Source organism: Anomaloglossus baeobatrachus, chromosome 2 (genome assembly GCF_048569485.1).
Source record: "Anomaloglossus baeobatrachus isolate aAnoBae1 chromosome 2, aAnoBae1.hap1, whole genome shotgun sequence".
Classification (NCBI taxonomy): domain Eukaryota; kingdom Metazoa; phylum Chordata; class Amphibia; order Anura; family Aromobatidae; genus Anomaloglossus; species Anomaloglossus baeobatrachus.
The window spans coordinates 626,831,847-626,844,246 of record NC_134354.1 but is presented as its reverse complement, the minus strand read 5'-3'; the positions used below and the strand labels follow the sequence as shown (position 1 = coordinate 626,844,246).

The window sequence follows — 12,400 nt, the reverse complement described above, 5'->3', positions numbered from 1 at the left end:
TGTTTGAAAGAAGACAAATTTAATTTCTCCTGTTCTGTGTCAGTTACTTGTCTCACACTGGTAACGCCCCTTTTATTTAAAATAATCTCTGGAGACGGAGTTATATAAAAGGCAGCATACGCCCCATAGCCTGGAAGAGCTCATTTACATAAAGTGAATAAAGATGATATTTCAAGGCATTTGATAAGAGACATAAAGGTATGTTTTTTTTTTCAGCATTCTAGAACCTATATACCCATATTAACAGTTTAAAAAGGGCAAAATGGTGACAGATTCCCTTTAAGTTTGATTTTTACTTTCTTCAAAGAAGGCGGAGCAAGTATTTTCAATTATTACTTTACAAAGGCATAAGAAAACTTTCACATTTTGGCACAATTAACTGCATAATTGTTTTTGCTTATGTTCTCCATAGTAAAGCAGTAATAGATTGTATTGGATGTGTCCTGGAGTACTTTGCACTTTTTCTGACCATACAATAGAACTCATTTACTGAGCATTGCCCTTGTTCGATATAGTGAGGATATTAGAATAGCGACGCATGCATGCTGACATATGTTAAATATAGCTAATACTTTTCTTTTTTTTCCTTTTTAATATTGAAGATAAGATTTCGCCAGCCATTTGGTCTGTGGGAGGTAGACTATGAATGTCACACCACTTCCCTCTACATCCACTGCTCTTTTGATCACTAGATATCAATTCCTGATTTCCTCATCTCTCTGGATCTCTAAACAGCCTAGTGATCCTTTCATATACTGGTGCAAGTGGATATTTCTTTTTTCCATTTAAGAGGGATATCTTATACATATTCTATTCCTAATAGATAAAGGGTGCATCACCTTAAACTTTGCTAAACTTCACTTCTCAGAAGAAAAATGAAAAAAACATTCAAAGAAGTTCCTTTTTGTGCTTATTTTTTGTGTGCTTTTCATCCGTGCAATATTAATTTTATGCATCTATCATGTCCACAAAGATATGAAGGATAAGAAATATACAGTATATTTCCCTTGAATCCAAAGTGCACATCCTTTCTAAAAGTAAGTAACCCAATAATTGAAGAACGTAAAATATTAGCAACCACTGTTCACAGATGTAGCAATAAAAAAGTAACCCTAAGAAGCAGGTAAGAAATCAAGTAGTGTAAATGACAATAAACCAATAGGAATAATTTATATTTTTGTACCGTGTTAGCCAGTAGATAGAAAAATAATCAAAATCGAGAGTCCTCAGTGGTTGATACCTTTTAGTGGCTACGTGAAAAGATGATAATTAATAGCAAGTTTTAGCGACTATGCAGGTCTCTTCACCAGCATGATATAACACAAAATCAACCACTGAGGACTCTCAGTTTTAAATATTTTTTTTTGTGATAAACTAATATCCATTTGCATTTAGGAGAACATCATAGCTGCATTGTCTACAGCACTATTGGCTCCTCTGTGCTCCATGTGCAGTTACTGCATCAGCAAAGTTTTAGCTACTTGAAATGATATACAGTTGTGCTCAAAAGTTTACATACCCTAGCAATTTTTTTGCTTTCTTGGCCTTTTTTCAGAGAATATGAATAATATAACACAAAATCTTTTTTTTCCAGTCATGAATAGTGGTGGGGTGAAGCCTGATAACATGTACAGAAATTGACACAAATGGGTTTGAATGGCTAATATAGGTATCATCCTCACCTGTGACCTGTATGCTTGTAATCAGTGTGTGTCCATAAAAGCTATGTGAGTTTCTGGGATCAAGATAGACTCTTGCATCTTTCATCCAGCCACTGATGTTTCTAGATTGTGAGTCATGGGTAAAGCTAAAGAATTGTCAACAGATCTACGGAAAAAGATAGTTTACATGTATAAAACATGAAAGGGATACAAAAAGATATCCAAGGAATTGATAATGCCAGTCAGCAGTGTTCAAACTGTGATTAACAAATGAAAACTCAGGGGATATGTAAAAATCAAATCATAATCATCTGTATTAAGAACTGGGGTATGTGAACTTTTGATCAGGGTCATTTAGATGTTTTTATGTCATTATGATTTAAAAAAGAAAACAAAGTAGTTTGACAATAAATGCCGAACCATTAACCATGAGAAGAAAAAAGATTTTGTGTTATCATTCATATTCTCTGAAAAAAAGGCCAATAAAGCAAAAAAATCTGCTGGGGTATGTAAACTTTTGAGGACAACCTTAATTCAGTTTTATTACAACTTGATTAATCATTTATACTCATTGCCTTACAAAGCAGCTGTTGCATACTGTGTCTCAAAACCATGTCACAGATTAGCTAATGGTTCACATTAATTTTATGGTATGAGAAGATAGCATTGGTAGGAGCTTAAAGGGAATCTGTCACTAGGATTTTGGTACCTAATCTGAGAGCAGCATTACGTAGGGGCAGAGATCCTGATTCCAGCGTTGTTTCACTAACTGGGCTGTGTAGTGTGGTTTTCATAAAATCACAGTTTTATCAGCAGGCGATTACAAAGAGGGGACCAGTAAACCTGCTGCCAGGTAGTCCAGCATATTCATGAGCGCTGTATAACCCCGTTCTTATCACTAATTGAGAGATTTTGGTGTACACTGGACGTGGGCAGATAGCTGCAAATCAGTTGTGTGCGTGGGGTTATACAGAATTGAACATTCTGAGAACTACTAGATATCTGTCAAAAAAACAGTGATTGTATCAAAATGATATCAAGCAGCTCAGTAAGTAACACATAGCTGGAATGAGGGTGTCTGCCGCTACAGTGTGCTACTCTCAAATAGGGTAGCCAAAACCTGGTGACATATTTCTTTTAAAAGGGTTGTCCAGACTAAAAATCAAAGTCTGCAATCATTTTATATGACCACAGGCTTTCTAATAGTGATAGCATGTGATGCGCACACTGTCATAATTCCCCTGTATTCCCTTTGCAGGTGGTTGGTCATGCGACCATATGTATTTTATTTGCATACTTTTGCCGACTGGATTCCTGCGCTCCACTCAATTCTCTTCTATTGAATGAAGCCAAGTGAAACTAATTGGCACAAATCTGCAAGTATGCAAATCACAATCATGTGGTCACATGACCACCCCAACGCATGAAATCATGACTGTGTGCATTATTCTGCAGTCACGTTGGGTCGCTGTAGACTTTGACTTTTACACCGGACATCCCCTTTAAAGACTGAGACTCTACCAATCATAAGACTGGGGCTTGTACCAATCATTATTTCTCATATCAGACATTTCCTTATCTCTGAGTTACAGCTGGATCCCAATGTATGCACATTGTAATAGACATCCATTAACTGCAACAGTAAATTGTTAGCATAATTTGGAGCAAGAAATCTCAAACACCTCTATTCTTCATGGCATTCACTCCCATGAGGAACTTAACATCCAACACTCTACAGGGTCCTCTTCCACTAAAGTAGCTGAGTAATGTCCCCAAATCTACAGCTCCTGTTTCATCCAATAAGCCTAAGGCCAGCTCCCCTTTTGCAGGGGAAGGCAGGAAATAAACTATATGGTTAAAGGGAATCTACCATCAAGTTTAAGCTTCCCAAACTTAGAAAAGTGAAAAAAGAATGAAATAGAGAGGAACTGATTTTTGTGGTGTGTCGCTTACTGCTGCAGTTTTGATATTATCACTGTTTTATCTGCTGCAGCTCTGCTAGTACTCTCAATGTTGAGCTCTGTGAAACTCTGCCTGCACCACTGATTGAGAACATATCGCTTACACTGTGTATAAAAGGAAAGCTGCCAATAATAGTGAAGGCAGAAATAGCTTAAACTATTGAGAACTACATGACATCAGCTCATCATTTTATACTACGATCAATTAAAAAGTGATAAAAAAATGGTATATTCACAAAAATCGTATCAGTGAGAATTGTAAAATTGTGCAACAAAAAATAAGCCAGTATACTTCTCCATCTACAGAAAAGAAAATATAGGTATCAGAATATAGTGACAATAGATAATTAATTATTTGTTTTTAAGGGTATGTGCACATGTTGCAGATTTGGTGCAGAAATTTCTGCATTAATTAATCTGCAGATTTTGGCAGAAAAACACACCAAAAAACACGTGTTGTAAGAGCATTTTTTAGAGCATTTTTTTGCCATGTGTTTTTTTAATTAAATCAATGGGCGGAAGAGCTAAAACAAAATGCAGGAAAAACACCCCAATAGTTGACATGCTACACATTATTTCTGCAACAAAATCTGCACCATATCTGCAAGGAAAAAAAAGCAACTTGGGCACAACACTTCAGAAATCTCATAGACCTTGACAGATTTTGGTGCCGACTTTTGAAGAAAAAAGAAAGCATCAAAAAACGCATTGTGTGCACATAGCCGAAAAGTAAATTTTTGTGCAAAAATTTGATAGCATAAAAAAAACTTTACATATATATATGTTGGTGCTGTCACGATCATATTAACTCACATATTAAAATACAAGAATTGCAGTTTTTTTTTTGTTCATTTTGCCTCCCAAAAAGTGTAATCGCGATCACAAATTCACATGTACCACAAAGCCACAAAGCGATATAAATGAAAGCTGGTTTGTTGCACATAAAATACGTCCTCATACAGCTGCACTGATTGAAAATTGTGAAACGTACGGCTTTCAGAATATGGTGACACAACAAAATGATTTTTTTCATCTTGTATTAATTGTACAAAACTAATAAAGCAAAAAAAACTAAAAACAATTTGTGTCATCAGACTTGTACTGACTTACAGAATAAAACGAACACTTAAATAGGGTAAAACTTATATATAGAGAGGTTCTCAAAGTTTGTTAATAAATTATGCAGTATGTACCCCCAAATAATTGCATTAACAAACATGTCATCCTGGAAAAAACAAAACAAAAACAAGGCTGGCTTCCAGTGCATCGGCCTCACGGCTTCAGAACGCAATTAACCTGCAGATAGGCCATATTTGCAGGTTAGTAGCAGTTTTTCACATGACAAGTTCTTTTTAATAATACATTTATAAACACCATACATTTTATGCTATACATCAGTTTCCTATTACATAAAACGTAAAAATACACAAAGCAACATCATGTAGAAACTAACCAAACACTAGACCAAGGATGCCGAGGTCTAGAAACCAAACCTGCCTCAAGCCCAAAGTGGCTTCCTGTTTCCTGTAATAACCAGAGTTCACCTTTCATTTACAAAATGATTCTAGAAGGTTAAATTATTAACTTGTAACTCCATGATTATCATGGCTACCAGAAATGTACATGTGATGATGAGAGATGCAGCTAGTACAGCTGGAAGTCCAGTAATCCCGGAATCTGTATGATGCTGGAACCCCTGTTTGGGGAAATTGAAGTAACAATTATATCTATAAACCCTTAAAACATCATTTTATTATTAAATTTAAAAACATCCAAAATACACACTATAGAACCTAAAGTGCACAGGTGGAGAAGGGAGGAGGGTAAAGGATAAAGAAACCCCTAAATATAAACCTCCCTCCTGTCCACTACCTCACGCGGGGGTTGGCACCCTAAAAGCACGATATGGTGCCCCCACTCACCGCCGGCTATCCTTAGCCTGCCCTAATTCACCCTAGCGGCAGGTATGAAAGGTGCTCAGAAACTCATAAAGTGCATAAGTGCGGATAGCCAATGAGGTATAAAAAGAGGATCATGTAAATCAATTTGCCTTAGAGGTTAGGCGAGGATGCGCCAGAAAATGTGGAGGGGACCTTAATAACTGTCTCCTAACCACTCCCTACCTCAAGCGGGGGTCGGCACCCTGAAAACACGATAACATATGGCGCCCCCACACCACGAAGGCTGCCCCTAAAGAGTCCCTATTGCACCCTATCAGACAATATGCATACAAATATAAAGTGCCTGTGCTGTGGACCTAAAGTGCATAGTGATAAATAACGATAAGAAGGCACTTATACTAAGATGCAATAATAAATTTACAGCAGCATTTTAAACCAGAAAGTGCATGGGCTTAATCAAAGATGCAGGGGACTAAGAAAGGGGTATACTCATCACTGATACATGATCCAATTGTCGCCTTTGGTTGCCTCAACGCGTTTCTCCCTCCAGGGTCATCAGGAGGCCTGATATTCAATGTGACAGACAGATGTAAAGATGAGTAGATGAGAAAAGGGGCCTGATGCCAGCAGCTCCATTTTAAACTGAACCAGGCACCTCTGGGCCCACCCCCTCCCAGCCCCACCCCCCCATCTACGCCCCATAGATATGGATAATATACCTAAATGTCCATGATACATCCATCGGCATGTTTATCAATATTTGGTGCCACATAGGCGTTACTCACACGCCTCGTGGTGACTAATGTAATCCTCCCTCCGGCCAATTCAGACATGTGGAGGCCGTTTGCGTTCCAGGGTGAACCGCATCACATGACCGGGACCGCATCACGTGACCAGAAGTGACGCTACGATACCCAGCATCAAACCGGAAGTGATGCGGTAACATCCGCGATCATGTGACCGGTGTTTGCCTTCCAGTCTGGAACGCACCACCATGTTAATAACCGGTGCAATAGGGGCTGGGAACCCCCCTTCTCTCCTCCAAACCACTGCTGAATATAAACCATGGGCATCAGTCATCCCTCATCCATATAGACGACCATACAAGGACAATAGATAAACAAAGTATACAGATGTATACATAGATAGTGTCTGTCCCTTCATCAATTATTCCAATATTTCATTATAGTTTAATTATTTACTGATTAAAGTCTCAAACATGAGGCACTAATGTTCTTATGTTGAAAAAAATGCCATTTAATCATGCGGACAAATAAAACAAAAAATACCCTTAATGAAACACAAGGGAAAATTATTGGTCGGGAGTGGGAAAAACAAGGGGGGGGGGGAAGGGAAGGGGAGGGCCCGCCGTGCCAGACATCACATATGAATGTCAAAAATGCACAAAAATGTAATTTAATACAAAGTATTTACCTCCCAGTTGCGGGATACAGACCAGTATGACCATCACAAACCAACAAAGTAGCATTCCTGGGCTTAAAGAAAAGAAACATACGATAATTGCTCATTAAGCCCCCCAGGGTGTACCGACTCCATCCTGAAGATCCACTCACACTCCTTTCTCAGGAGGATCCTGTCATGATCACCCCCCCTAGGGTTCTTTTTTACCACCTCTAGTACACGGAAGGATAACTGATGGATATCCCTCCATGATGTCCATTCATGTGTCTCCCTAGCGGCGTATCACGCTGGTTGCGGACATCACCCAGGTGTTCCCCAACTCTCCTACGTAGTTCCCTCTTAGTCTTTCCTACGTAGTCTAGGGGGCATGAACAGGTGGCCACATATATCACCCCTGTGGTCTTACAGTTACAGAAACTCCTCAGAAAAAATTCTTTGCCATTTTTGGCACTGATCACAGACTTTGAGGGTTTCATGGAGCCACAGTATATACAGTCACCGCATCTGAAAAAACCACAGAGACCTCTATTGAGCCAAGTGCCCACAGGTTGTGGTCTTGTATACCAACTGTGAACCAATCTATCCCTGATCGATCTACCTCTCCTATATGTATGTTGGAAGCCAACATGGACAATGTATGTATCATAACGAATTACTGGACTCCATATTGTATCTATCAGCTACCAATATTACCAGGACTGTACATCAAAAGAATCGGCCATGTACAGTGAAGAGTTTCATGGCCATTGAAGAGGCAAGAAGGCCATTGTGTGTTCTGTGATGAACTGACCTTTGTCCTATCAACATGATAAAGGTTGCATCTTCACGTGAATTGAACATGGTGCCTTTAGCCTCTTGGAAGATACACAACACCTGTGGTGTTCATGAATTGAATGTCCTGTTTAGAGCCTATTAAAATGGATATTGGTAAACAATCCCTTGTTCAAGTGGAATACAAGCCATTGTACTGGAGATGGACATCAGGTCTCCAACCTGAATGGAGTGTAAATCTGTCCTCAGGCTTTGTGATATGAAAGACCTTTGCTACATACCAGGACACTATCCACAGGATCCACAGGTTTGTCAAGACTCCTCTTAATCCTTTAACAAATTGACCTCGGAGAGCCACCTTCAGGAGAGCATTGACATCAACAGCCATATGCACGTTCCTGGACAACTCAAAAGACTGTGACCTGATTGGATGTTACTAATATGTGGAGGTGTTACAGGGATGGGCACTGTATGGGCCATGTGTGATTGTGTGTCTGATATAAAGGTATCCTACCAAGCTAGTCAGTCTATCCACTTCCCATCTTCCACCACCCACTCCCATTACCTTTCCCCTTTCATTGTACCCTTTTCCCTTAGTTAGGTTTCCCATATGTATGTCATTGTAAATTCCCTATTTGTAATAAATGCCCTTTTAAAGATCCAGTAGTTCTTGTTAATTACGATTAACTGGCACCCCAAAACTCAGCAGATTTCTACATTTGGCACCCCAGATGGGACCGTGATTAAATTCCACAGAGAATCCACAAGAAATTAATCTGCTTTAATCCACATTGGAAAAGTGTGGAGATCAAAGAACCGAGGAGTCTGGATCTTGGTAGAAACGGAAATACTGGTGAGTAAAGACTTTCCTTGTAATCTATGTTGTATGTTGCTCCTAATGATTCTGGTGTTGTTGCAGATCAGGCTATGTATAATGTTGTGTTAGCAGAATGATTCTGAATGCATTTAGTAAAGTTAAATATCATTTGTAGTTGGAAAAGTGGTTTATGTTAAAATCAGACTGAAAGTGAGAAAGTATTGTTTCAAACAGTTAATACCTTTTGAAAGTTTGCATAGTAAGGTCTGGTGTTAAACTCTTTCAGTTAGAAATTTTTGTTTTGTGAGTGTTTACAGTTTGTTGCTGAAAATGGAGTTTGTGGAAAAATATGTGAAGAAGTATGCCTCTGCCGTGTACCATGTCAGTGCAGATAAATCTTTAGAAGTCCAATATAAGGACTTGATAGCACAATGTAAGAGCTATAATAATAATTTAAATAATAAAGTGCTCAGTAGGAAATTGAAAAAGGAAAAGTTAAGCAATGAAATTTCTGTGTTGATTAAGATAAAGGAATTGGCTGATTTGAAAGAAGCAAATTGGTGGAAGCAAAGGCTACAAATGAAAGAGGATATAGACAAAATTAGTGATTCTGTTGTAGAAATTTCTGATAATACTACCAGTGAAATACATGGTTTACAATCAGATGTAAGTAAATTAGCTGTGAGAAATAGGAAGTTGGAGGAACAATTGAAGGAGTGTAGACTGAGCTCCACTTCACAAGCAACTCAGGTGTGCTCTTTAGAACTGAAAATTAATCAAATGGAGAAGTTAATTGCAACTTTGGAAAGGCAACTGGATGAAGCTAAATGTCAATTGCATAACAAAGAGCAATATATTCAGTCTCTTAAATCAAAGATATGCAGTCTTGAGACAGTCAATGTGTGTACTCTTTCTAATGAAGATACAAGAGATGTCAGATATAGATCTCCATTGGTTGATTGCAATCCATTGCTCACTATTTCTGAAAAGCTTCACCTGTGTCAACTTCTTGGTAAGTTTGACTCAGATATTTCTCCAGTCATTCTATCTAATAGATTTGAGGCTGTGGTCCAGCAATATAGTTTGAACAATAAAAATGCTTGGTCTCTGCTCCAAGCTTGGCTCCCAGGACCACTGGCAGCACAGCTAAGATCTGAACAAATGGGTGATAACTGTACAGGTGCAGAGCTAAGAAGGAAGGAATTGCAACGTATCATAGATGGAAGAGATACTAGGGGTGAAAAGACCTTAGCAATTTCCAGATTCAGGCGATATGATGATCCTACACTCTTCTGTAATAATTATCTGGCTCTATACAGAACTGTTTACAATTGTCTAGATATGTCTCAGGATGATGCTAGTTTTCTGTATTCAATGGCAAATCGTTGTAATGTAGATTACACCACAAGAGTAACTCTAAGGAATACCAACTCCTTTGAAAACTTTGTAAATATACTCAGGGACTGGTGTAATGAGTCAAACGAGCAGTATGAAACATCAGAAAATGTATCTGCTATGTATAGACCTAAGAGAAGAGGATATGTTAGATATTGTTATAAATGTGCCAGTCCAGGACACATTAAACATTATTGTAATACACCTGACATATACCCAGAGCCAAAGAGCCATTCATTGCTCCAGGAGATTGATAGTGTTGAGGCTGAGGAGGAACTAGCCACCAACAATATGCAATTTACAGAGATATATGAAAAGATATGTGAGATAAAAGCCCACACTGATACCACTGCACCAAAGCCGCAGACAATGCAGAGCCCAAAGCCTGAGAAAGGAGAGACTGGAAAACAGCAGGAGACACCATATTGTAGACCACAAAAGGAAGATGCCAATGTCCCTGTGTTCAATCTATTGGAAAGTCAATTATTCTGTCTATTCTGGAGCTGGTCACAAATTGCTCTACCGCTCTTGTTAACTAACACAGCAGAATGTACCAATACGGTTGGGTAAACAGTGAGGTTTTTTTAGGCTGTCAAGTTAGTTGTGACCCTATTAACATATGGATAGGATAAAAGGTATGTCTTCTATTTGATTTGGACTTGATCTAATTATGTTTTGTGTTTATTTTTAGACTGGAGACCAATTGTCACCTAATATCAGAGCAAGGAGAATAACCAATGTGTTTTGTTCAACAGGTCTTTTACAACACAGTATCCATGGATGAATCTGATTATTTCTTTCTACAATTATTACTTTACTAGAAGGTGGCCCGATTCTACGCATCGGGTATTCTAGAATTTACGTATTGTGTAGTTCATGTATGATTTTTGTTATATATATATATATAGATGTTGTTGTGTGTAGTTAGCAAGTGTTTGTGTAGGGCGCTGTACATGTTCTGAGTGTCGCGGGGGGTGAGAGCGGTGTTGTATGTGTGTTGCGTGTGTTGCGTTGTTTGTGGAGCGCTGTGTGTCTGTAGCGTTGTGTGTGTGTGTGTTGTGCGGTTTGTGTGTGTGTGGTGTGTTTTGGGGGGAGGTATGTTTTGAGCAATGTGTGTGTTGTGCAGTATGTGCGTATATTTGTGTGTGCAGCGTTGTCTGTGTGTGTGGGTGTCTGTGTAGGGCGTTGTTTGTGATTCCTAGTGTGTGTGTGTTGTGCAGTGCGCGTGTGTGTGTGTGTTGGGGGGAGGTGTGCACCTCCCATCGTGCTCCATCCCCCATGCTGCGCACCCTCCATCGTGCTGCATCCCCCATGCTGCGCACTCCCAAACGTGCTCCATCCGCCATGCTGCGCACTCCCAAACGTGGTCCATCCGCCATGCTGCGCACTCCCAAACGTGCTCCATCCGGCATGCTGCGCACTCCCAAACGTGCTCCATCCCCCATGCTGCGCACTCCCAAACGTGCTCCATCCGCCATGCTGCGCACTCCCAAACGTGCTCCATCCGCCATGCTGCGCACTCCCAAACGTGCTCCATCCGCCATGCTGCGCACTCCCAAACGTGCTCCATCCGCCATGCTGCGCACTCCCAAACGTGCTCCATCCGCCATGCTGCGCACTCCCAAACGTGCTCCATCCGCCATACTGCGCACTCCCAAACGTGCTCCATCCGCCATACTGCGCACTCCCCATCGTGCACCATCCGGCATGCTGCGCACTCCCAAACGTGCTCCATCCGTCATGCTGCGCACTCCCAAACGTGCTCCATCCGTCATGCTGTGCACTCCCAAACGTGCTCCATCCGCCATGCTGCGCACTCCCAAACGTGCTCCATCCGCCATGCTGCGCACCCCCCATCATGCTCCATCCGCTTGGGAGTGCGCAGCATGCCGGATGGTGCACGATGGGGAGTGCGCAGTATGGCGGATGGAGCACGTTTGGGAGTGCGCAGTTTGGCGGATGGAGCACGTTTGGGAGTGCGCAGCATGGCGGATGGACCACGTTTGGGAGTGCGCAGCATGGCGGATGGACCACGTTTGGGAGTGCGCAGCATGGCGGATGGACCACGTTTTGGAGTGCGCAGCATGGCGGATGGACCACGTTTGGGAGTGCGCAGCATGGCGGAGGGAGCACGTTTGGGAGTGCGCAGCATGGCGGATGGAGCACGTTTGGGAGTGCGCAGCATGGCGGATGGAGCATGATGGGGGGTGCGCAGCATGGCGGATGGAGCACGTTTGGGAGTGCGCAGCATGGCGGATGGAGCACTTTTGGGAGTGTGCAGCATGGCGGATAGAGCACGATGGGGAGTGCGCAGCATGGCGGATGGAGCACGTTTGGGAGTGCGCAGCATGGGGGATGGAGCACGTTTGGGAGTGTGCAGCATGGCGGATAGAGCACGATGGGGAGTGCGCAGTATGGCGGATGGAGCACGTTTGGGAGTGCGCAGCATGGCGGATGGAGCACGTTTGGGAG

At 41.2% G+C, this 12,400-nt stretch overlaps 2 protein-coding genes across 2 annotated transcripts in view; one reads left to right on the top strand and one right to left on the bottom strand.

The window, feature by feature from the left end:
- The window catches only part of SERP2 (stress associated endoplasmic reticulum protein family member 2), a 55,663-nt gene that overhangs the window by 19,094 nt on the left and 24,169 nt on the right, over positions 1 to 12,400 (bottom strand). The gene's annotated exons all lie outside the window — the stretch shown is intronic.
- Positions 8,864 to 10,498, top strand: LOC142292419 (posterior protein-like). Its single transcript, XM_075337765.1, has one exon. The coding sequence runs from the start codon at positions 8,864 to 8,866 to the stop codon at positions 10,496 to 10,498; it is 1,635 nt and encodes a 544-aa protein (XP_075193880.1).